The sequence below is a fragment of the Melopsittacus undulatus genome, chromosome 3 (genome assembly GCF_012275295.1).
Source record: "Melopsittacus undulatus isolate bMelUnd1 chromosome 3, bMelUnd1.mat.Z, whole genome shotgun sequence".
Classification (NCBI taxonomy): domain Eukaryota; kingdom Metazoa; phylum Chordata; class Aves; order Psittaciformes; family Psittaculidae; genus Melopsittacus; species Melopsittacus undulatus.
In genome coordinates this window covers 28,108,247-28,135,644 of record NC_047529.1, presented here as the reverse complement: position 1 = coordinate 28,135,644, position 27,398 = coordinate 28,108,247, and the positions used below count along the sequence as shown (strand labels likewise).

General features: G+C 36.9%; 1 protein-coding gene across 1 annotated transcript in view; it reads right to left on the bottom strand.

The window, feature by feature from the left end:
• The window catches only part of NOL10 (nucleolar protein 10), a 51,878-nt gene that overhangs the window by 6,258 nt on the left and 18,222 nt on the right, over positions 1 to 27,398 (bottom strand). The window contains exons 13-19 of the mRNA XM_005146062.4: positions 25,813 to 25,865; positions 8,532 to 8,658; positions 6,808 to 6,887; positions 6,509 to 6,607; positions 5,784 to 5,873; positions 3,974 to 4,147; positions 3,337 to 3,584 (exon numbers count right to left, since the gene is read on the bottom strand). Of these exons, the coding sequence (XP_005146119.1) occupies positions 3,337 to 3,584; positions 3,974 to 4,147; positions 5,784 to 5,873; positions 6,509 to 6,607; positions 6,808 to 6,887; positions 8,532 to 8,658; positions 25,813 to 25,865 (871 nt within the window). The remainder of the gene's footprint in view (positions 1 to 3,336; positions 3,585 to 3,973; positions 4,148 to 5,783; positions 5,874 to 6,508; positions 6,608 to 6,807; positions 6,888 to 8,531; positions 8,659 to 25,812; positions 25,866 to 27,398) is intronic.

Sequence of the window (27,398 nt, the reverse complement as noted above, 5' to 3'; positions counted from 1 at the left end):
CATTTTGACATGCTTTAACTTCAATAACAAACCTTTTAATGGGACATCAAGAAAATCAAAAGGGCTCTCAGCACGCCGACAAACACCTTTTCCTTTTCTGGATTCCTTTTAAGTCATTTTGCGAAGAACTTATGCAGTAAGTAAATAAAGCAAAGTTCTGCATGTTTTTATGTACAAGCATTGGAGTGCAAAAAGGGAAAACAAAATGTAGATGGATTTGAGACAAGGAAGTTTTTACAACCACGAGTAAATTTTGCAGCTTTCCTTTGCAAAGAAATGCATAGACTGTTGGCCTATGAAGAAATTTATAGTACGCACCAGTGCTTTAGAAGTTGGGCTTAGAGCCGTGCTGAGTCAGGAGCATGTCGAAAGAAACACCCAGTTTTATATAAGTCATAAACTGTTTCCTCAGGTAGAACATTATACGATTAGAGAAAAAAAGAACACCTAGCCATTAAACGCATAGTGAAGGTATTAAGGTACTTAATTATATTGGTCACAGACCATCATTCCGTAACTTGGATAAATCAAATCAAAGACAAACATGCCAGCCTCACCAGATTGTACATGCCACTACAGTCTGTCCAATTTTCAGTACGTTACTTGAATTAATTATTTTTATGCTGACTAGTTATCAGTGAATAAGACCAGCAGAAAATATATTTCAGTATTTTCTTTTTTAAAGTCTAATATGTGAAAATGCTTTTTAACCAAACAAGGTAGCTCACCATGCAAACTAAGTCATTGTGATTACAGAACAATATGTAAGAAACAGATACCAGCTGTTAATTTATATATTTTTGTCTAAGAATTTGACAAATATCAAACTCCATACTGGAGTTTCTGGATGAACACAAATGGCATCAGTGACTAGAGAGCTAACTACTTAGACAGAAACAAAAAACAACTAAAAGACAATTCAATGACAGCAACTCAGAAAATCAGAAAGGATGTGATGCTGTCATATCAATTTTTTGGTCATCCTATTCCACCCTCAATTTTCTCTCCTTTCTCCTTATTTTTTTCCATTTTTAACATTTTACATTACACTCCATCTGTGCATCTGCCACAGAAAGTGTATGTAACCTGAGCCTCCTAATTGTAATTCTTTGATTCCAGACACAAGGATGAATTTTTTTTTTACAGTGATGGTGGTAAAATGCTGGCACAGGTTGCCCAGAGGTGGTGGATGCCCCATCGCTGGAGACAGTCAAGGCCAGGCTGGATGTCCTGAGCAACCTGATCTAGTTGAAGATGTCCCTACCCATGGAAGGGGGGGGTTGGAACTAGATGACTTTTAGAGGTCCCTTCCAACCCAAGCTATTCTATGATTCTATCACACCTTGCAAAATATTCTGCAGAGAATTAGCATCAAATCTTATGACATATTCTCTTTTTCCTAAAAGCAGTCATCTAGAAGTCTTTCCGTGGTTTACATCATTGATATTCCTCCTTCCACTGGACGGTGTGGCATTTGCTTTAATTTTTCACAAGCTGAAGCAATGATTTTTTCCCCCTCAGTACACCAGAAGAATTTACTTTGTCCTGTGTTACACTGTATTATTTTTTTCCAGATGTTTCTCTTCCTTACATTTGTCTTGGCTTACTGACTTTCAGTATCCCTGTTCACTTTTAAGCCTTCCATGTTTTGAACAGAATGAAATCCTAGTATTTCAAATTGAGTGTCCTTGAGAATTTTCTTTTGAGGTCAGCAGCTGAATATGTGTAAAAAACTCAGTATGTCAGTAGGCTGCAGCCATACTGCCTTTTAGTGAAGTATTTCAATGGCAATGAGAATACAGAGTCATTTGACGAGTATCTTGTTCCTTTCAAGTCACTTGCCAAGATGACTATAAATCTGAGTACCACGTAAAAAACATCCTTAACCCACAATACTCTGACAGAGGGTTCAGTGTAGATTTTCTCCTGACAAAAAGAAAACCTGACAAAAGTAAAAATTTGCTTCATCTTCTGGAAAAGAAAAATAATCACAAGGAAGCTGATGGAGAAATCTAAGGACATTAAAGTTCAGAGTGAATGGATATATTCAATATGAAGAACAAAGAAAAACCTCTGTGTTAAAACACTTGCTGATAAAAACCAGCTAAGGAAAAGGGCGGAATTAATTCTGCAGAACTGCTATAAACCCCAATTTATAAAAACTACTATTTAAAGAGGTCTTATAGGTACAACATGGAAAACAGACTACTAGATTGGTGTAGAAACACTGTCTCAGTAATCCTTAAAGACCATTTTACATTATAATTCCAGTTAAAATCTTGCACATTTAAGGGACAGACTGAATTTTAATCAAATGCTTCTTGATGTAACTCCAGAAAACTTCCATCACGAAACAACTAGGTTGTAGCATCAGTCATTAGTGACATGAAGAAACAGCCCCATTATATATGTATTATTCACTTCCTTTGACGGTATAATTTCATTCTCAGCAAAAATGTAATGGCTATTACGAGATCCATCTAGCCCAGCACTTGTTTCCAGCATTAGTTCTGCTCTTCATCCAGAACGCTGCAAGATCTTTGAAGCTATTGTGTTTCAAATTTTCAGTATTAATGTCTATACTCCAAATAATAAAAGGTTATTAAATCTCATCTTCCAAAGGGCTACAAAAAATATCAGTGAAATTTTCAGGCATTAAGCATTTCAAAGTGCTTTAGTTTGACATACTCAAAGCCAAGTCCTTCAGTATGACGTACCTTATACAGTACCCAGTTACTTTAGGTGATCATCAATTCAAGGAACCCCAAATTAAAAAACAAAACAACAAAACCAAATCTGATTTTTTTGTATCGCAAAAAGGAAACCAGAAACAGTAAGGCCTGACAATGTAAGACCAGCACTGCTTTTTGGAAGTTTCTGGATGTCATAAAAATACTCAGATAAAACATTTTTTTTTTACCACCTTGATCTTACCCTCAGAAACAGTGACTGCAGTATTCTACGTCTTTTTGGAGGGTCAGATGAGAAACATCCACACTGTCAACCTCATTCTGACACGGTGGAGAAATATAACCAAGTCTCACAGTGTTACTTGTGAGAGCAGCAGTTTACCAACACTGAGTAATGGATCCCCAAATCTAGCTCAGAATATTAATCTCTTACTCATCTGTGTCTCTGCCATATTTCAAACATTGTGTTTGTTTAACTACAAAACAAAGCTTTCAACAACTATGATGCTTTAAGTTATACCCTTGAGTTGCCAGATGTGGCATTACTAGCTAGTGCTTCCAAGCCAAAATGCCACTGGCCTGCACTGTAGAGAAATACTTTAGTATCTTCCACCCCCAGCTATTAAAATAGGAACATTAGTCTTACTTCATTAATTTTTGTTTTTTGGCAGAGTCTTTGAAGCTTCTGAATTCCTCTCCTTCTTTAATCTCAAAAAACTGAGGTTTCAGTAATGTTTGCTGATCTTCCTTGAGCCTTTCCTGCCGCTTTACTTTTTCCTCTTGGCGTAGAAGCTTGCGCTGTTTCCTGACCTCTTCAACCCAGCCTTTTTCATCATCTGAACTCTCAGAACTTTCTGCATCACTTGCTTTTCCTTCTGGTTCTTCCTCCTCTTCCTGCAGACAAAAATAGTATAAAATAACAAATCATCAACTAATTTTCTTTTCAAACCATTCCTGCAATTAGAGTACGTGACAGCTTTTACACAGATAATGCTGAAGAGAACTAACATTTGAAGTAAAAAATAGCAAACTAAGCAGAAGATAGATTATAAATTTGTTTCCACATACATACTTTACGTTTTTCAAACCTACATTCATGTAGACACAATACTGTTCACATCTAAAAACTTGCACGACACTTAAATTACACTTAATTACCATAGCTGTTAAGATATTCTTGCATTGCCTTTGTCTTCTAAAATGAAAGATCTGAATACTTGAAACAAAGGGAAAAAATATCATACTATGGATGTTTTTTCTAATCCAAAGGGAAAATATTTTACCTGTTCTTGTGCTTCCAGTTCCTCCAACATCTTTAGTTTCCTCTTTCTTTTCTCGCTTATTTTAGAAACAAGTGGGTTAAGTAGCCTAAATTCTTCACTCTGCTCATCTACCTGGAAATCTGGATTCTCAAACATGACTTTAAAACGATCATCTTTCAGAAGACTAGGCAGATTCTAGAAAAGCAGCAAAGCATGAATGAGTTATAAAATTCTGAAACATGCATTGGTAAAATAAGTATCACCTTTTAAATTAAGCATAACTCAAACCCACTATTTGAAATGCCAGTTTCTTTAGGCTTCCAGGTCATATAAAATCAAGATCTATGCTTATTATATTTTATTACATAAATATCATTGAAAGCTACCTGTAAGCAAGTCTCTTAAAATGCACACTATAGACACCTTAAGTACACAATTACTAATATTTTTGAATTAATGTTTCTCATACATTCAGCCAGCTAGTCTGGAGACACGTTTTTATCTATTGACTAATCAGAAGTACCTCCAAGGCAAATACTCTGTCTGACAGGGATGACTCTACAACATGTGCAACAACTCATCAGGGCAGACATGTCTTTATGCAATGCTACTACTGTTTTACTGAAAAAAAAAAGAATGTTTCTATACATCTTACCATATTTTTTCTTCACTGCCCATGCATACAGAATGGAAAAGGCAGTTCTGTTCACATCAAAGTAAAATGAACTCAGTATAAATTATGCTGCTGTTGAATCAGAAGCAGTTCAAGCTACACTTTCAGCTTATGTAAATACCTCTTGTCATCATTTTAAAACCATTGAATACATAGCTTTTTACTATAAAAAGCTGATCTTTCAACATTGCCAAACTTATACCAGCACATTCATTCCACCCCAGCATTAAACTTTCAGTGTTACCTAAGAAGGGGGGATGGTAGGGAGGAAGATACACACAAAAATAAAATTTTCTTCGTAAGACTCAAATGCCATTTCAGAGAAATAACCAGAAGGTGCATTTTTAAGTATACTTTGTTAGTCTGCTTTGTAACACAATCTGTATGTACTCCTAGACACATCAGCCCCCAGTTACTGAACTCCTATTTCCATTGTAAAACCAGCTTAAGACAGTCTGCATTTAAGGTTTTACCACCACCTACTTCTTCAGTAGTTAATGCTTCCTACCAGCTACAACACACAGGATTTCATTAGCTGCCACATGAAGCTAATGCCTGCCTTACATGTATGCCATTTTCCTATGGGAATGAACACCTATGAAGTGCTACCTATAGAAAGCTCCCCTGTGGACTAGATATTAAACATTAACTAGTTTTTTTACTTCAGACTTCAGTTAGGATAAAATGGATTATTTTCAATATCAGGAAGAATTCTTAGTTCACAAGAGCAAATAATTTTGGCTATATTTGTTAACCAGGTACACAAAGGTAATTTTATCTTCCAATAACATCTGTTTTGTCATGGTCAGCACCAAAACACCACCAAACACAAACAGGTCTTTTTCAATCAACTTTGGTATTGACTCTGCATTTAGCAGAGACCTACAAGACCCTTACCTTCCCAGTGAGTATTTAATAATTTTAAGCTTTAAGTTACTGCATAGCCTTTTTAGTGCTGCAGCCACTGCAAAATCCACCTTGAAGCCACCCACTAGAAAAAGTTACACATGAGAAACAGAGACAATGGAATTTTGAAACTGTTTGGCCAGATAGCAGCAGGAAAAAAAACCCACAAACCCAACAACAAAAAACCTCAATACTGTAAGCATTACTATTTCTGTGCCCCCAGTTACAGAAGTCCCCAGAATAAATGCTCACCTTCTGTTTTCTTTTTCTAGTAACCTGTTGCTCTTCTCCTTCTTCCTCAATGAGTTTGAGTGCAAGCTCTTTATTGACTTTCGGAAGTTTCTAAAAGCAATTAATCAGTAAATTACACTTTTACGCATGCTTTACGTTCCTAAGTGTGGTAAGGAGAGAATTCTTACTCGTTCTTATAACTCCTTCAGGAAAGCTCCATAACTGGTTCCAGATATTTCTAAGTACTATTAAAACAATAGTACTCGGGGAAAATTTAAGCAGAACTGCTTTATAATTTTTTCCCTGTAATGCATCAAGAGCATAAAGTACCTTAAAAGAAATTATTTCTTCTTGTACATTGAGCAAATTCAATCTAAAAAGCTACTAGTTGTAAAAAAAATACTATTTTTATATACCTCTTTCCAGAGTATTATGCTTTAATGACTTAAGTGATTTAGTTTAATGACAGAAGTAGGAACTGCAAATTTCACCAGTGGGTTATCTGCTCAAATGACAAATGTGATGAGAGCTACTCTTTTACACTTGGTATCTGTACTTTTCATTTGTGGGTATCACACACACGGGAACTACACAGCTCCATTCAAAAGGTTCTATAAATTATTTTGAGTCTCTGATGATATACAGAATCAAATTCTACATCATTACATCTCTGAGATATTCTTAAGAGTATGTTACTCTTTATGACTAGTTTTCCCAGAAGTACAGTCACTGTTTACAGTACTTACCTTTAGTTGAACTCTCTGTGCACGTGTTTCTTCTATCTTCTGCCTTATTTTCTCTCTTCTGTATTCTTCATAGGCAAAAGGATTGGCCATCATTTTTGCCTTTGAACAAGCAGGAGAAATCAAAAAGAAAATACCTTTAATACAGGACAGAGCCCATTATTTGAAGAAAAAAAACCAACCAACCAACCAACAACCACAAAACCCACAAAAAAACCCAAACAAAAACCGAATCAAACAAAACCTCAACACACAGATTTTATTGCTAAGATTAAAAACTGACAAGGATCAGCCTTCTTTACCTTATGATAAAGTCTTATGTCCATGAAAAAGCCATGCATATAGGCTCTGAGCAATGATGATCCAATGAGATGAGTGAGGCCTAGGGAAAAAAGATACAGAGGATTTCAAAGAGCTTTCATATTCAGAGAACTCCTGTTCCAAGGCAGGCACTTCACTTACCTGACTCAAGACAAATGAGAAGTGCCAACACATTAATCTAACAGTCACATCCATTACATCAAAACTAAGTGAAACCGCAAAAAGACAAACCAAAACAGAAAAAAATAGCACCCCACAGTTTGGCCAGCGACAAATTTGAGCTGCTTCAGAGCCACAAAAATCCATTTTTCTTGCCATAAGATATATTACCGTGCACTACTTAAAATGCTCACATGCTCACAGTTTAGAAAGGAAAATTCAAGAGGATTTTTTTGTGAAAGCCCATAGATGTTTGACAACCACTCTTCTAGTGTGGTATAGAGATGTTTTTAATTAAAGTGTTTTGCCTTGTGTAGCTTTCCTTGAAGAAAAAACATATTGAAAAAAACATGTCATAAAAGTGTCACCCTAAGCCCTAACCTACGTAAGAATGAATGCTTACAGAGTTCTCTTATTTTATTTTCCTGTATCATCACCAAATTCCAAGACTGAGAAAAAGAAAAGGTTTTAATGCAAAATATCCTCCACAGCCCCCAAATCTTCATAAATTAAGAATTAACAAACTTCTTCCAGAACTAAATAATGAAAAAATTGAAAGAGACCACTGTAGGCCTCAGAAAGCAATGTTTTTGCTAAAATTTTAATTGTTTCCAGGAAACAATATTTCCCCATACTCCAAAATATGAGTATTCTCGCTAATGGGAGTATTACTACACAAAGAAACCTCGACATATGAAATATAAAATGTCCCTCAGGCTGGTTCTTCATTTGAAAGCTTAAATTTATGGCAAAATAAATTTGACTAAGTTATAGTGAATTTAAAGCAGAATAAGTATTCCAAGTCGAGTCTCTGTAGATAATACTACATTGCTTTATTCTGTTACAATTTGGATAGGAGTCTGAAGGCTACGTTCAGACCACCTACTCTAGGATTGTAACACTGAGAATGCAGGTCCTTTGTATGACCTCCTCCTTTTATGGCCTCCTGCAAGGACAAGCCCAACTCACACATCCAAAGGCAAATTAATTAAACTGTATCAAAACACTGCAATTAAAATGTGTAATGGACAGAAAAAGGTCTAACTGGCTTGGGAGAAGCATGCTTGCCTTCTCTGCTATGTAATTCTCAGCATGCCAGTTCCATGAACTTGTGCTTCTATTAGCCCCAGAATGATTTGTATTTTCTGGAAATTACTACATTCAAATATGGTAGCCCCTTTAGCAATTTTGCTGTGAGTTCCAACATCCTATTTGAGCACCTTGAAAATACATTGAAAACTAAACCAACTTCTCTTCCCATGCCTTCCCATTTAGTGTCTGAAAGCACACACAATAGATTCCAAAATATATCAGCCAATTATCATCTAGATATTTGTAACATGTATCTAATGATGCACTGGTTCGGAACCAAAGAACAGGTATCTATCAGTCTGTGATATGACTAACGAAGAAGACTAGAGGAAACTTCTGCCAGTGAATTTCTAACAGTCCTCGTACATCAAATCAGAATTACAAAACTTGGAGTGTGAAAGTAATTAACAACTGAACAAAGAAGCCATCTAAAGAGGACATTCAACTGCTTTACCTAAGTTTTCAAGGTCCTTTCTGGTGACAAATTTGTAATCATCATAAACTGTGCTCTCTGGATTCTCTTCCAGTTCTTCTGTCAAGTTGTCCAAGAAGGAACACCATTTTGGGGCAGGTCCTAAAACCTGTGGACATTATGGAAAGTTAGAGCTGTATATTCTTACCAAAAAAAACCTACATTTAGGGTCCCAACTACTGTGCTATAATGAAGTAACCCCTCTGAAATCAAGCAGACCTGAAGAGCGACAGCAGTTAGAGAACACAAACCCATTGCTTGCAGTACCAGTAATGAGTACTATAGATGATGCAACTGTTATTTTCATTTAGGTCATTTATTTCAGACCAACTATCTAGAGTTTCAAGTTGTCCCAGTCTAATTGATTCGTTTATTAAAAGCTCAGAGCCAGATATTATGAGTTAATGGCAGTAGATAGCAACTAATCTATACAGCACTGTTGGATCTTGAACTCCTTAGGTTCACTACGTAATCATATTAAAACCTATTCTGCCCTATTGATTTTAATTAAAACACTACAAATACGCTTAATGTATTTTATTCAAGGATAAACACAGACTGTATGAACAGATAACAGGAAGTATTTTAAAACTTGCATATTTCCACCATGAGGCAAAGGATTTATTTGAACAATATCATATTGCACTATCAATGTACTTTTCCATACAAGTTTCCTCCAAATTTCCAAGTTAACAGATTAGCTCTCTTCACTTTTCCCTCCTGCTGTTCTGATTGAAATTCCTCTCTATCCTGCTGCATGCATCCATACTCAGCTGTTCCAGTACTATTATTTGAGTAGGTGGGTTAGCTAAATGGAAAAATCCAACACCACTTTTTTCTCTCTATAGCAAACCAGCTGACATTTTAGAACATCAAGTGGCAAACTCCTAGAGCTACACTTCTAATGAGGCTTCTGATTCCTTTGCTGAATATTCACATTAAAAATTCTGCAGTCAACAGGACTATAAGAATTGTTGTGATTCAACAAAACCATTTTAAGATCCTATTTGATTATGGAAAAAAGTAGAAGTAATTTTATGTATATAAAATACATATAGTTTGTTTTAACATGATAGTGTGGTAACAGCATGAGATAATGCTGTTCATTAACAAAAACAAGTCTTATTTGTAAGGCAACTATACACAAAAAGTTATAAATTTCTAAACCACAATATTCCACTAATATTCTAGACAGTAAAACTCCACATGGTCAGACTGTATTCCAGACCTCTACAGTGTCTTTATCAAGTATGATTTATCTTTGAGATTTCAGCTCCAGCTGAGAACTGTAATATGCCAAATGAAAAAAAAAAAAAACAAAACAAAACAAAACCTTTTTTAAACAGTGCTTCATATTTTACTCCAATTAGGAAGAGCTTCCAAGGAAAGACCTGAGATGTCACTAAGAGGAAAGCATTTGCCTACTCAGTGATTAACCAAATCCCCATGTCTGCTCCAGTAATACTCAGCTTAAACACTACATAACATTGATTTCTTGCCAACATTGCAGAAGCTTTTGTCTCCACCCAGATTTTAATTTTTTTTCAGTTATTCCTCAAAACCAACTTCTTCAAGTTTGAATGCCATATTTTTATATTAATATAAGAAAGCAATTTAGGAATACTATATGTACCACTGGGGTTTATGCCATTCAAGAAACCCGTTATCTGAGCTTCATTACCAGATCATCAAAGCATGACTGGGGTGGTAGAATCTTCTCTAAAATTTACTTACAGTTTTGTTTTCAATGAAACAAGTTGCTTATTAACTAGGAAAAACAGAAAAGAAACAAACAACCCAAAACAACTTCTCTTGCAATCAAATTTAAGTACAACTTCTCTGCTGTAGATTATTAGAAATGAGATTAAAGAATCCTTGACTCACATCCATTCCCATTAAATACAAAGTTCCCCTTCATTCCACCTTGCTGACACATCATGTAAAGATCTCTATCACTTCAATGAACCTTTTTCATCACTTCCATGTCTACAACACAATCTGCTCAAACCTCACAAAGCTCACATTATTCATTAGAACTCAGGCCTCTCCAGCCAGTTAGGGTAATCCCCCAATGGGATCTTGACTGGTACAAATCTTTGAACAAGTAACTAAAGCAGAAGTCTCACAAAAAAAGGAAAACAGTTTATACACTCTTCAGCTGTAGCTCCACTCACTGTACTTAAAACTGGTATCAAGAGTAAAACCTTTCATGGCACAAAGCCAAAAGACCCAATTATTCATTATAATCTGCTGAGTGAGTAGGATGATCAGAACATAGAAAACAAGGAGAGGGAAATGAGATAATTAATGGAAAAAAAGCAGTGGCAGGATACCAGGAAAACATTGAAAGTCTAACCATTATTCAAATTTCACATGCAAAATGACACAAAGGAAAACCCCACTGAGATGCTTCTGTATGCTTTATTACCTTATTTCCCTCTCTCCCACCCTACTGAAACCACTTGTCTACCTGTTCTAGGACACCTGAGGAGTTTTGCTTCAAATATTAAAATGAAACATTTTTAACAAAGTTTAGGAAGAAACTTAAGAATAGAAAAGGCAAATAATACCAACCATGACAAAAATATAAATAAAAATCATCCTTCTATTGCAATCATAGAATTATCTAGGTTGGAAAGACCTTTACGATCATCAATAGTAATTCTTCACAGTATTTCATTGCTACTGCATTTTAACTGCAAAATCTAATGTTCCCCTCTTATCCTGCGTCAACCAACAGATATGCCAGGATGGCAACACTCTGAAATGTCAGGCTCTGCCACTCCTGTACCCAGACACATGTGGAACAGTTCAGAGGGCTGCTCTGTATAATGTCACCAACAACAAAGCAGTTCGGTGATGCCAACCTGTCCTCCTGCAGTCCATATGGGTTTCCATACAGCACCACTGGGACTCCCCAGAGATCCTGCCACCGCCTCAGTCTGGTACGCAGCCCCCACAAAAAAAGCCACCAAACTGTGGGCCTTACATAGGCTAATTAACATAGTTGTCTATCTAGACTGGGAAGGTACAACTCCCACCACATCTAGGGGACAAAAATGCACTGGAATTCATGGCAAGGATAAGGAAATGCTACCAAAGTAGGTAATCATATGCAACTAAACTGACAGACCTCATTTTCACAATATTTATGATATACCAAGTAAGTTTCCCTGTAAGATTTAGAAAAGTTGCACACAGCTAATGGGAAAATCATTATGAAATGAGTGCATGACTCACATTTCATGCACCACTACACTTGCTTTTTACTCAAATATTTCTTAGGATAGGAAAACCAGACATCATCACCACCAATGACTGAACAACTAGTTTTGCTATTTTAATTATTTTTCTATTTTCAGTAGGAAAATCACCTCTTGGAGACAATTTCTGCCAACTGCTGGTGAAAGCTAAGATGATCATCTGAAAATACTTTTGCCTATCCAGAGAGGAGCCTCACGTGCAAGCTGAGCTCTGCTAGCAGTGAGCAGGGTGGCCTGCCGTTGCCCCCCTCCAAGCACTCTCCTCCTTAACCCACTGGAAATAGCACCCACGAGGTGACCGAAATGCAGTTATTCCACCACCAGCCTGCAGGAATCAGCAATGGCTGGGTCATGCCAGGCAGCAGATGAGAAGCAGCCAGGGAGCACAGCCCTCTCCTCCACACAGGTACCTCACCATTGCCTTTTGTGTCTTATACCAACCACAAGAAGATGTGGACTTCATAATTCTTAGTATTGTGCCATCTAATGCCAGTTTTTTTTTAGTACATATTAGAATGTTTTCTTTTAACTTCAGACACAGTAAACAAAATATTATGAGTACCTAGCATGGAACCAAGCAGAAAAAAATGCAAGGGCAAACTTGAATAAGACTTGAAAAGGAATATAAAAACATTGACAGAAAAATATTTTAATATTATAAAATAAGTTCAAAAAACCACAGGCCTTTGTATTCTATTTTACAAGATGTTTAACTTAACAGTCTTGTAGAACCACAACTCTTACATGGTACACCTCTGCCTAATTCCTTAGCACTTCTGTAGAAAATACCATGCTGTCATCGTCTGTAATTCCCCTGAAATTAATCAACACTAGGAAAGAGTAGGTATTATTCCCAACCCACAACAGATGTTCCTTTATCTTTGATCTGGAACAGCGGAGAGCACTTGTATGCTTTTAAATACACTCAACATGACAGCCAGCTCCACAGAGCCCTTAGAGCCACAGAAAAACTGATCCAATCCCAATGACTATTAAATATATCCAACAACTCAAAAGATGTCCAAGATGTGTAGAGACTCCCAGAGTCAGGCATCATGAGATAAATGACTTTGAATACACCTACAGGTGAGTATTAGACAGTATCTTTCTGAAGGTTTCGGCAGCCAGTCCCTACATGAGTGAACTGAAGAGCTGATCTTTTCAGGGAGTCAAAACAGGTTCCAAAATCTATTTTCCAGGGTGTTAAATAGTAAGTCCCTGGAAGATTTCATACAAGGCAGTGATCAACTCTTCAGTTTAAGTAAGTTTAACTTTTCAGCTATAAATGTGTCAAAACATATGAAGACTCAACCAGCAGAAACTCCTCCCAACCTTCCCTGATGCATTTTAGCAATCAAAAATATACAAAATGCTCACAGCATAAATCAGATTTGAAAACAACTAGAATGCTAAGTTTACACTGCCTGAATTGCCTCTAGAAGACTAACTTAATGTCCATGGACATCATCCAACGGAACACTTCCAGAGGCTTTGGAAAGCAGAAGCATTAACTGCCATGGCTGTACTAGAGAGTAATGAGCAGTTTCACAGAAACTTCAGTTTCACAAAAATTAGTATTGCAATGCCACATCATGCCATAGCACAGTAACACAGCTCATAACAAGCATGAGAATACAGACTGCGCCATTGCTCTTTCAAAATGCATTTTAGAAGTTAAACCTTCTTTCAAAAAAAATCAAATTGTTTGTTGTGGTACCTTCTATGGATTTAGACTGCAAAACCTTTACCAGGTAGCAGAAATGTACTAGGCTAAATCATTCCCTGCTATAGCATTTGGGTAATGTTGACTGCAACAAAATAGCGAATTTCAAGGCCTTCAACAGAGTTCTGGATACAGTATATTGTGTAAAATTACTAAGATAAGATTTTTAACAACTGTAAGGCAAGACAGAAACTAGCTAATGAAAAAGATTTTATGTCAAAAGCTGTGTTGCTGCACAGAAAGCAGGTCACAAGTGAAGCTCCAAGAACTATCTTATTAAATATTTACAGTAAGGACTGCCATAAATAGTAGGAAAACACCCATAAAACCTGCTGATGACAAACTGCCACACAAGAAGGGTCAAAATCTCTCAGGGAAAAAAGCTACCTCAAAAACAAAGATTCTGGAAGTTGGATGAAATGTACAGCCAATAGCTATTAGCTGTAAAAAAGAGAATAGGAGAAAAATATACTAACTGTATACAGTATATATAACTATTCTATACTCAAGACAATAAAACAGTCATAGAAGGCCAATATATTAATATAGAATAGAAATAATGACTCAATGGAGACATCTCGTACAACTCCATGCAATAACATGAATGCAGACTGTAGCATGTACATTTTGTTTGCGGGTTTTTGCCTATTTGTTTTTTATCAAATGGTACAACAAAAAAGCATTTTAAAGTTTCAACAGGACACATTTGCTGGAGAAAGCAAACACACATCTACACATGCATGTTCTCAGCTTCAATCAGCAAAGGAGAAATAAGATTACAGAAGGTCTAATGAGGGAGAAGAAAAAAAACAGGTGATCCCTGGGGTGTGGGCAGTGATTGAAATGTGCAATAGCATTTTAAAGGTAATTAGCTCCCTAATTGCACAGCCAGGTTTAATTAATGCAATTACATGAGTAATTAATTACTATTCATTTTAAGAGTACTGTTTTCAATGTTTTGTTCTCTAATTTTAAGAATTAGACAGCTCTCAATATGTAGTAACTTTGAAAAGTTTTCATCTATCCACACTGAGAAAGCAAGAGAAGAAAGGGCACCCTGCTAACAGTCAAGATTAATTCAACTGCAATTGGTAACTCTCAAAAAAATCAGATGGATTATTTCTAATTTGTAGACATGAAAAGCTGTGGGTCTCCATTCCCGTTTCTATGCTTTGGGGCTTCAGTCATACCCCGCCCAAGAGCTTCAGAGAGCCCAGAGATTAGCCTGTGTCAGAAAGGAGCCTTGGGATCACATTACCTTGTTATGTTTTTATCCACCACGTTTCCATATACAGCATTTCCCTTAGCAACCAACATGCTCCCACCAATTTGTGATTTTGAATTTCATTCTGCCATTCTTTTTTAATCTACTTTCTTCCCCTGAACACTCTACAATCAACTCCAATTGCACCTTGTTAATCTCATGAGTAATTCCATTTAACATACTGAATAAAATTCTTTAATTCTCTAAATTAAATGGGTTTTGGGAATAAACTCCAAGCACATCTCTCATTTTCATTTTTTATAATTTCATGCTTCCATTCACTCTACATGATATGGTGTAGATTTCACGCATTTATGGCCATCAAGTACAGCTATGGCCAGGAACGACTGAATAGCACATTGTTCCTTTTCAGCATACTACTGACAACAGCATTCTATTTGGTTTTAAGCCCACATACCCATAAATTTTACTGAACTATACAATTAATTGGCTCTCTTATCCTAACTCCAGCACATCCAGACATTTTTTGCAGATTCATTAACCAGAGAGGCTGGTTTTCCTGCCTTTCATTATGCTATGCTAGGTGCCAAATCAACAATGCAGAGGTTTTACTCTTCAGAAAACATGCTGAAGGAAATGTTACTTTTAAGTTTAACACTTCCCAGTGGGCAGGGACACCTCACACTAAACCATGTCACTCAAGGCTTCATCCAACCTGGCCTTGAACACTGCCAGGGATGGAACATTCACAACTTCCCTGGGCAACCCATTCCAGTGCCTCACCATCCCCCCAGTAAAGAACTTCCTCCTTATACCCAATTAAACTTCCCCTGTTTAAGTTTGAACCCATTACCCCTTGTTCTATCACTACAGTCCCTAATGAAGAATTCCCTCCTCAGCATCCCTGTAAGCATCCTTCAGACACTGGAAGGCTGCTATGAGGTCTCCACGCAGCCTTCTCTTCTCCATGCTGAACAGACCCAACTTTCTCAGCCTATCTTCATACGGGAGGTGCTCCAGTCCCCTGATCATCCTTGTGGCCCTCCTCTGGACTTGTTCTAACAGTACCATGTCCTTTTTGTGTTGAGGACACCAGAACTGAACACAGTACTCCAAGTGAGGTCTCAGAAGAGCAGAGTAGAGGGGCAGGATCATCTCCTTCGACCTGCTGGTCACACTCCTTTTGATGCAGCCCAGGATATGGTTGGCTTTCTGGGCTGTAAGCGCACACTGAAGCTGGCTCATGTTCATTTTCCCATCAACCAACACCCCCAAGTCCTTCTCTGCAGGGCTGCTCTGAATCTCTTCTCTGCCCAACCTGTAGCTATGCCTGGGATTGCTCCAACCCAGGTGTAGGACCTTGCACTTGGCATGGTTAAACTTCATGAGGTTGGCATCATCCCACCTCACAAGCGTGTCAAGGTCCCTCTGGATGGCAATCCTTCCCTCCAGCCTATCAACCACACCACACAGCTTGGTGTCGTCGGCAAACTTGCTGAGGGCACACTCAATCCCACTGTCCATGTCACCGACAAAGATGTTGAACAAGACCAGTCCCAACACCGATCCCTGAGAGACACAACTCGTTACTGATTTCCAGCCAGACATTGAACCGTTGACCACAACTCTTGGCATGTTGCCATCCAGCCAGTTCTTTATCCACCAAGTGGTCTACCTGTCAAATTGATGTATCTCCAATTTAGAGACAAGCAGTGTTCAAGGCCAGGTTGGATGAAGCCTTGGGTGACCTGGTTTAGTGTGAGGTGTCCCTGCCCATGGCAGAGGGGTTAGAACTTGATGATCTTAAGGTTCTTTCCAACCCTAACTATTCTATGATTCTATGTTGTGCGGGACAGTGTTGAACACTTTGCACAAGTCCAGGTAGATGACATCAACTGCTCCACCCCTGTCCATCAGTTCCGTAGCCCCATCACAGAAGGCCACCAAATAGGCCAAGCAGGATTTTCCCCTAGTGAAGCCATGCTGGCTGTCACCAAGCACCTTGTTGTTTTTCATGTGCCCTAGCATGCCTTCCAGGAGAATCTGCTCCCAAATTTTGCCAGGCACAGAGGTGAGAATGACTGGTCGGTCTGTAATTCCCCAGGTCATCCATTTTCCCCTTCTTGAAAATGGGGGTTATATTTCCCTTTTTCCAGTCATCAGGAACTTCACCTGACTGCCATTATTTTTCAAATATGATGGACAGTGGCTTTGCAACTTCATTCTCCAGCTCGTTCAGGATCTGCAGATGGATTTCATCAGGTCCCATGGACTTGTGCAAGTTCAGGTTTGTAAGATGGTTCCAAACCAGATCCTCTCATAGGGTCTTCTTTCTCACAGTCCCTGCCTCTGCCTTCCAAGACTTGGATGGTGTGGTCAGAGCATTTTCCAGTGAAGACTGAGGCAAAGAAGTCATTAAGAACCTCAGCTTTCTCGAAATCCAGGGTAGTCTGAATTATCTTAACAGCCTCTAACTGCAGTCGAAATTAACAAGTATGAACCACCAAGAATAAGACAGGAATGCAAAATTCTGGCATGCTCCCTCCTTCATTTCTCTGATGGGACAGGAGAATTCCAACTGTCACACTGTGCAGGGACTTGCCTCTTGTGCTTGTGTCTGTGACCAGCAGGGAACAACTCTCACAGCACTAGCCAGATGCCAAGGAACATTACAAAATATATATCCTTACAGTCATGAAAACAAAACTTACTGTTGTGGAGTTCAGAGCATGTCCTGCATTTTAGGGAAATATGGGGGATGCAACAGATATAAGGGCAACAGCAAATCCAACTGTACTGGAAATCTAGGAAAGTGTGAGCTTTGTAACAACTATCATAGAATCATAGAATAGTTAGGATTGGAAAGGACCTCAAGATCATCTAGTTCCAACTCCCCTGCCATGGGCAGGGACACCTCACACTAAACCATATCACTCAAGGCTTCATCCAACCTCGTCTTGAATCACAGCAGCTTTATTTCTCTTTGCGAACCTGAGAGGAAGATTGCTTTGTGAGTTTATACAACTACTGCCAGACAACACAAAGAGAAGGAAAGGCAACTACCTGTTGGGAAGCTGCAACTCCTCCAGTCAGATAATGAAGATAACCTCAGTATAAACCAGCCTACTCTTCCCAGAGCATAATGCTAGAGAGAAGAAATTTTACAGAACTTATGAAATAGTATATTTCAAATATGTATTTGAAACCTTTCATATATTTGATGGTTTTATTTACCTCTCAGATTTGTGTTACAGAAATCTTAAATCCTCACAAGTTTGTTACTGGTTTTGTATGAAATAGTCATAACTCACAACAGATTTGGTTTGCTACTGAATGCAGTTCAGAAGATGACAATACAGTTAGGCCCCAAGTCACTTGCCTCTGCTTTCAAATAAAATGAAATACTTACCTGAAATTATCACAGAGAAAATTCTCATGTACCTTATATCTTTTCTGATACAAAAGCTAAAAGAGACACCAATTGTTATTACATGCTAACAGACCATAGTATAGCAAAAAACTTCTTTTCAGCAGTTACATCTTTCATTATCTGTGACTGCTTCTTTCTTCACTGACAGATGCTGAGCAACTGCATCTAAATTTTCAGAAACCAAGTGTAGATGGCCCAAAGGAAGGAACAAATGCAACTTAGGTAATTAAAAAAATAAATTTTTCAGATACTCAATGATTACATTTTCTTCCATTTAAAAAGGGGAAAACAATCCTCCCTCAAAATAGAAATTCATGAACAGAGGGTCTCATACTACCAATTGCTTAAGAAAGTCACAGCACTGGAAGACATCTATCAACTAGCATAGCTGAGCTATAATAAACCTGCATATAACCTGTAATAAACCTATATATAACCTGCTATAATTCAATAAAGCTTCAGCTTCTAAGAGTTTTCTCCTTCGCCCTATGAAGAATATGATGTAAACTATAAGGAAGTATTGACTTAACAGTCAGCATGTTGCTGTATCTATTAAAAAAAAAAATTAAGTGCTGCCTATCACACTATCATCTACAGCAGTGAGCATGGATCATATATCTTCATAATCTATACTGAACTACTACATCATCAGCAACAAAAAAACTTCTAAACCAAGTTTTACAGGAAGATCAGAAATTGTTTTCTGATTATCAAAAATTGGTATTTTCCTTCTATATATGTGTGATAAATGGTACAGTGTCCTGCAGCCAGTGCATGGGAAATGGAGGATATCCTTTGTTGGGAGTAAGCCCAGCATGTTGTTTTTCAGTTTGAAAATGTTTAGGTCAAAAGTAGGAAGCTCACATTTCTGTTTGTGAAGATAAACAACTTTTTTCCTGTGCTTGTAAATACTGGGAGATAGGTAATGTATCATTCACCAGACATTCTTTTTATATTGTTTGCACAATATTCTGCGTAAAGGATTAGACCGTTCTGGATGGAAAATACAGTTCTAGAAGACTGATATAACAAAACTCAGAATTAGTGTAAAGGCCAAAGACGCACTCAAATGTCCTTTTATTAATGGAAAATTTTTCTCTTCATACTTGGCAGCCCCAAAGCACAACTGTAATATGCTACTTCGTAACAATCCCGCTTTCCACTCATTCCACAGTTCTTAAAATGCACAAATGACCATTAAAACCAACACTTCCTATTCTACCTCACAGCTACTGTATTTTTATTTTACAACACTTTTTCCCAGGGAATTAAACATTTTTCTACACTACATGTTGTTTCAGGAAAGGGGAAAAAATAAAAAAAAATAAAAATCAAAGAATCTCTTAGCACAATTCAGTTAATTCAGTTCCATGGCTGCATTGAAGGAGATGAACTCTAAATAAATACAGCCTCACCATAGGATCTCCAAGACAACAATTTAGACAGTATTAACCCAGAATGGCCTAATTCTGCCAATCAGAAAACATGAAAATATCCTAAAATAAATCAACATTTTCACACTCTAACCTACTCTGTTCTATTAATGCCAAAATCCTAGACACAAATTTTAAAAAAATTGCATCATTTGCTTCATAGCTTTTACCACGCAGAAGCCAAAAATCAGATTTTGCTTTAACTCTAACACCACCCATAAATTATTTGAAAGACACCTGACTGTACAGAACATTAGTCTTAAGGGCATGAAGTACAAGGCGTGAGTAGGTGTTTTTCCCTAATTGTATCCCCTCCATATAAAGACCCAATAAAGAAGACAATTAGTATATCCCAAAATAACTGGAGTATGAGAAGGTAAGTGTTAGAGCGATTAAATTATTCTGAAAGGCTATGTATGACCATAGAGGTAAGTGTGCAGTGTGCCACATGTGCAAAACATCCCACATCTTTTAAAGTGAAAAATGATAGCCTGTAAGGATAGATGTCTGATGATCATAAACCCTTGTGAGAACGCTGTCACCAGACTGATAGAAATTATCAGCTGATTTCAGATGCATGTTTTATCTGTCTGTGAGTGAAATGAACACAACTCTTTGGTCAATTCAGTCACAAGTAGGTTTAGATGCAGCCAACCCAGAAGCCTACAATCAAACCAAAACATGTTCAGCCTTAATTTACAGTCCAGGACTGTTCAAAACAAGTATCAAGGAAAAAAAAAAAAAAACAAAAAAAAACCCCACCAAACAAGAGGATGAACTAAGGTCTTAAAAACTGCCTTCATTGCCATTTCCTTCAGTGCAAGTTCCCTCTCTGGATTTGTTTTAGTAAATATCCAGTGCATTAAATGAAGACATACAAGCTAGCAGAATTTGGTGTCTCAATCTGTGATCATGCTATTTCAGCATTAGCTACAAAGGAAAAACTAGCTTCCAAATTTTTCTATAGCTTTTTTTTCTAAATCTAACGATTTTTTTTTTAAATAATGAGCATTTTTGAAGCATATTCATGGCAAGAAGATGGTGATAAAGAATAATTAAACCAGGTGAGTAGAGGACCTAAAAAATGGAGAGATGAAATAATTTAAGATGTCATGTATGAAAGGAAAATAATACCAGGAATATCAGGTTCAGTTGAAAAGCCACCCAATTTGAAGAGGGCAACATTCATAAATATTTCTTGCAATAAAGAGATCCACACATCCCAAGCGGGTATTGTATTAGAAACTAGACCCATTACAAAGATATTCTTGGAGAAACTGAATCATTGAGTAGGCAAGAAATTCTTGTCCTTGAAACATTTCCAGTTTATAAGTCCAACAATCCTGAACTAGGAGCATGCTAGGATATCAAATGATTTTCCAAAACCACCTGAAAAAAAGCCAGAGACGCTCCAGGATTTATTTTTTCTTAAAGAGCTTAATATCTTCTCTACACCAAAAGTACATTGCTTCTAGCCTTCTTAACAGGGAATTTTCTGCCAAGACTGCAGGAAAGTAAAAAAAAAATCCAGGACACAGAATATTACACTCAATTAATTACACACTTAATTGCTCTCTTCTTTTAACAGCCTAATGAATAGAACAAGTTTCAGTTTCAGTATGTACATGTAGCCCAAAGTTTCAAGCCCAATAAAGGAGACGGGACTGATTTGAAATGTCTGTGCTAAGATCAGACATGTTCGTGTAAGCAGTAGTAAACACTCAGAATAAATAACCCTTGTTTTCCACCCTGAGCTAACATGTAGGTTGTTTTCTGTACAACCTGAAAAGAGAACATTATGTGTCAGGGAAGATGACAGCCTCAATTAAACTTAAGAGAACCTGGCTCGTCTTAGATCCCAGGCCAGTGGACTATCATGTGTCTGTCAGTGGATCTTCTTCCTTTCTCCACTTCTTTGGCTAGGACCTGGTTGCACTATTGACTCAACTTATGTTTCTGAGTCAGTAGTCTGAAAAGTATCCCAAGGCACACACAACTTTCATTTCAACCTTCCTGAGGCACACATCAAAGCGATATACCAGGAAGCCAGCTGGCAAGAAATAGGTTCCAAATGTTTGCATAAACTGCAAGTTAACTATTAAGCTATTGGCAAACAGCCCAATTCCAGTCAGAGGCACTTGCCCTCATTAAAGCCCAACAAAATAAAGCAAAAACAGTCTCTAAGCTAAGCCACTGAAGATGTTACCTATGTAAACCAAACATCTCATTTTAATGGTCAGATTCAATTTGGCTATACTCTTAACTGTGTACCTGCATAAGGCATCTTGCCATTTAAAAGCAAACCTGCCTGTCCTTTGTAGCAAACCAAAAATCACCTTCTTTTCCCTCTACTAATAGCTTTGCAAAAAAAAAAAAACAAACTGATTGGGGGTTTTATTGCTAGGTTTTTAGGGTTTTTTTTAAGAAAAACAGTTCTCTCAGACATTCCTAGTCTCCATTGTCACACCTATCTTATTGAAAATTCTGCAGGAAAAGCTGATGCACACCATTTCGTTTGCAGACAGTATTATGATACCTGCTGTCCATTCTTTTATAATCCTGAAGGTCAAGACACAGTCATTTTTTGTTTTGCAATGGAAATTTAGCTTTGGCATTAACAATGGAGAGAATGGGCACATGTACACAGATAATTCAGTCAGACATGAGCTCAGTCAGACCGTACTCCAAGCTGGCCGGACATGAGCCAGCTCTCACTCACAAGCCATGTAGCTGTTTTAGCACAGCACTGTGCCCACACTAATAAAACCTGCTGAGAAGCAGGGTATATTAGACTGGGCACAGTCCTACACTGTCTGGCCAACTTCAATCAAGAACAAAGGATGATGGGTATGTCTGCACCCATCGTGTACATATGCATGCCTGCTCTGCAGGACTCTTGACTTCTGTGCATATCTTCTTTTGAAGATTTTATTTCTTATGTTGTAAATTAGAAGGCTGGTGCATGTCACCATACATTTCAGGTTTTAAGTATCTTCCTTGACCATAATCATGATAATTCCCTGTAGCTGTTCCAGTGAAGACTCACAAAAAGAGAGTAATTACTAGCGCTATATGGGATTGAGGGGGTAGGGCAATCAAATGGATTCTATTTACATAAAAGTACTTCCAAGAGCTCTGAAACATAACTGTCCTTTTTAGTAGTACCATTTCCCCAAGGCATTTATTCTGTTGTGGAATTCAAGAACTATAACTAAGTTCTTGTCAACATCTCAAAAATGGAGAATACATTATAAGTAGTATTCAAATCTATCTCAAAGTAAACAAACAAATAGAAAATTAAGCTATTCATTGGAAAAACAATGAGTCCTAGTTGTTACAAAAAGACAGAAAATGAAATTATGAAAAGAGATCAGATAATAAAACAATCCACTAGTTTTTTAAAGTTTTCCTCCAAAGACACATGCAACTAAACTCATCTTTGCCCATGCAAGGAAATTTACTCAGTGTCCCAAGGATGGAAAAAACCCATGCCTTAGTAATCTACTGACACAGAAACCAAAGGACAGGTGTGCATCTTTGAGCTCAAAAAACTAGACCAAAAGATCAAGGTACAGAACTGTAACATGAAAACGTTAATAACACCAAGTCTTCCTTAATAACAAATGCCCTGGAGCAGCTTAAGGCTGACACGACCTCGCCATTTTATACTGCCTTCATTTAAAAAGGAGATTAAAAAACTAAGAACAGATTTAGTGAGCTACAGATTTGATTTTTAGGAAATGCAGTAAGAAACCCTTCAATTACACAACACTATCCCAGCCCATTCTGTTTTGGCCATGAAAATGAAGACAGGGTAAAAAAGCCAGTTATGAGACTGAAACTTCTGTCCTATTTTAGAGTAACTTCTCAATATCATTAACCTTTTTGTTGTCTAAAATAAGCATCCCATGTTTTGAAATGAACTACAGATTGTTGAATACTTATTTAAGGTATCTTCAGCATCCTTCAATCTCAAAGCCATTGACATGAACTGGAAAAGTTTAGCTTATGCAAAAAGCAAATTTCATCTGGGTAGTAGCCTTAACGTCAAATTGTAAGTCTTCTTATACACAGTACTATTTTAAAAATAGAACTCTTAATTGGTTTTACATTTTAACATTCACAATTTGAGTCCATTTGTACACTCATGTGTTACTGTGAATGTAAAACCCATAAAAAGAGAGACTGAGGTACCAATAATCAGAGAACAGAGGAAAAGGAAGAAGGTTTAAAGAAAAGATTTGTGTTATTACTCATTGGAATAGCCTGCATGCTGCAGAAATACTAGACAGTATTAGTCAGTATTTAGTTTTGCAACAATATCTGTTAAGTATGATTTAAGATCTAACATACATTGTTTATTTTTCTTGGGTAAAATTACTTATCTGGCTTCAGGAAGGTGAATTCAGTATTCACAGAGAATTGTGTGAGAGCAAGATATTTGAAAGTGTGAAAAAAAAGCATTCTTCATTTTGATTTACAGTATGTGGAAGAATACTCAGAATAATACTGGCTAGAACAAGTTCTAACATTCATTGCTGGTGACAGTCAAGACAACTAAATTTTTGGCTAAGCAGCAACACTGCATACGTGCCCACAATGTACTATAGGTGTAAAGTCATCATACACACCTGCATAAAAAAATCTCAGTGCACAATTTTCAGAGAGAAGCTGAACCTTACCCTTAGTGACAGAAGGAATGCTTTTTCCCTCTGAATTACTTGAACTGAGTAACTAGTCCATTCAAGTTTAAAAAACTAAACAGACTTTGAAAATATGGGAGCTTATCTTCCTCAATCCATTAGTTAAAAAGACAGATAAAAAGAATGCTTGTAGAAATACTCTTCAAAATCTTACAAAGGACAAAGTGAACAGAAACAAAGCGTTCAGCTTCTAACTACAGCTAAAACTTTGTCTTAATAGAAAAACCTTTGTCATCCCCCCACCCCCCTTGTTATCCAAAGCATCAAATACTCCAGGTAACAAAATTTAAGTTGGTTAGAGCTGAATTAGAGACATAAATAATTTACAACCAAAGAACAACCTGACATAAATGACACACAAAGAACTCATGTATAAATTTTTACCTTTAAGTGCAAAAACCTAGTAACACAAGAAAGTATAACCAGACAATAGAATTGTTTAAAGGGATATACTGTTGTGTTTAGACACATATGTACAACAGGTATATAGTGCCCATGCCACAAAGAAAGATATAAACCAATGAATCTCCATATAAAAATGTAATGAAGATCATACAAGGCACACAGGGATAACTCAGAAATAAATTAAGTAAAATTAATTTAAAATTTATAATTTGAAGGAAGACTTCTCAGCTGATTTTAAAATAATTAAAATATATATTTCAAAATTAACAAATTTTATTGCTTATCTAGAATGTGAATAAAATTACTCAAGCGTACATACTTTTAAAGTCTGGTCAGATACTCTGTGTATATATTCACATATATATCCTGCTATTTATCTCCTACCAGGCCAAAAATAAAAACCCCAGTGAATGCACTGCAGAACTAAAAGCAAAACAAGAGTGAAACGCACACGTAATTTTCTGTAACATTCCCTAACCCCAGGCAGCTTGCTCTTAAGTCTCCTGAAACCAATCCGCAGAAATACAACATAGCTAACCTACAGTTAAGCCTTTCAAGTGAAGAGTTTCTCAAGAGAAAAGCTGCAATTCAAGTAGGGCACTGAGCAGAAGCTACAGAGAAGAGCTGTACTTGAAGTCACACAATTAACATTTCTTTGTCAGAACAGAGTATCTACTGCCATGACTATGTCACTATACATTGCATATTAAACGGCAGTAATGAAGTATTTCACACCAAAGCAAAATTATTGCCTTGAAAGTAAGCTACATTGTCCCAACTCAGGAATTTTTTCTGATCCTCTATCAAAAACCTACTTTTTTTCTGGCAAAGCTCCATTTGAATCTCCTTCTGTCACTAGCCAGTTTTGGCACTGGTAGCGTAAGGCAACTTACAGGTTGTTTTTTTAGTAATTATATATGCTACATTAATAAAATATGGTAGGCTTAAATTTACTTTATCATGAAAAGTCAGAGAATGTAGATAGGAATTTGCATAAGTAATTTTCCAACATGAGTACTTCAATGGCACCACACTACTAAGTTTTAAAAAAGCAATATCAGCAACAATTTGTTTTACTTACTGGTATATAATAGATATTCATTTTAGGGGCTTCATTGGCAGTCATTAGCATTCCTAAAAAGAGATTTCCACATTTAAAAATATTGGTCACAAAAGGATAAAATTACTTTTTAAATATATATATATGTATATATAAAACTTGAGGCTTTTAAATCACTTTTTTTTTGTAGTATATCAGACTTAAAAATATTTTACCAGGAAAAGAAATGGGAAAAACGGAAAAATTGATGGCACCAAAACCAAAATAGTAAAAATATCAGAATGGCAACCTGAGTATTTGTAAGGAAAGAACTCTTCCTAGGTTAGAGAAGTTGGGTGAAATCACATTACCTGTAGCTCATACAGGGAACATTCTTGACCTGCAATGGAACAGCTATTTCGGATCTATAATCAGTCTATGTTGTATTAAAGGGTAAGATAAAAAAGGTCTGAAAGAAACACAATTAGCAAGCTTCCTTTCCTACACATTCATCCCCTTTTGTGCTTTATCTTAACTACTCAGGACCACTTCAAGCAACGCTAAATCCTGACAACTGGGGGCTGCGAATTTTCACACCAAATTTAAACAGTTCATTCCATTATTACCGTTTAGAACAAATCCAGTTAGTACTGCACTCAAAACCCTACCTTAGGGATAAACTTGTATTATGTATACAAGGGGGGTTGGGTTTTTTTGTTTTAAAACACACACCTACAGTCTAAACAAATTCATAAATCTTAACATGGTTCATAATACCTCTGTTCATATTTTATCTTGGGAAACCAACACAAGAGTAGCTTCTCAACATGAAATGAGAGAAAGGATATTGTGGCTTCAAATGCAGTGATATTAGCCAAAAGGGGCAAAAGTAAAATCTGAAATATCTATAAATATACCTAAGAAACACCACAAACAAGGGCTGTAAATATTCTAAATACAAAATATTACTGGAGAAATGTTAAAACCCATGGAAAATCTCCAATTACCACAAGACTTCTTGTGAGCTCAAAATGAGAAATACCCTCAATTTCCTTTCACATAAGGGAATAATGACATCTGGCATATACTTTGACATTTATCTCAATTTTTTATTTCAAACATAGCTGATCACCAGGTAATGCAACAAATGAAGAAAAGAACAATCAAGTTAGATAACATTCTGATCTAAAAGTACTCTAACATACGCCACTGAGACTATGAATAATTGGGTCAATTACTACACACCCAGAGGGTAGAAATATAATTTACACCCAAGTAGAGGAACGCAATTAACATGGGTGGAGTAATCCTTCCTACCTAATCCTTTTATTAAAAATACACAATACAGCTGGACTCAAAATGTCAGAAAAAAGGGGGTTTGCTTTCCTGGCAAAGCAGGGCATTTGTGAAAGCTTAGTCAGCACACTGAGGCTAAAAACCATACATGGAAAGGTCTGCAGGCAATTTAAGGGAAAAGTAAGAACTTACAGTATATACATATATATACATACAGACACACGCACAATGCACTATAGTCTAGTATGTAGGTTACATGCTCCCATAACATATCAGCATGCTCACTACTGTTTCAGGAGACAAAACATTTTTCCACTGACTTAATATGAATA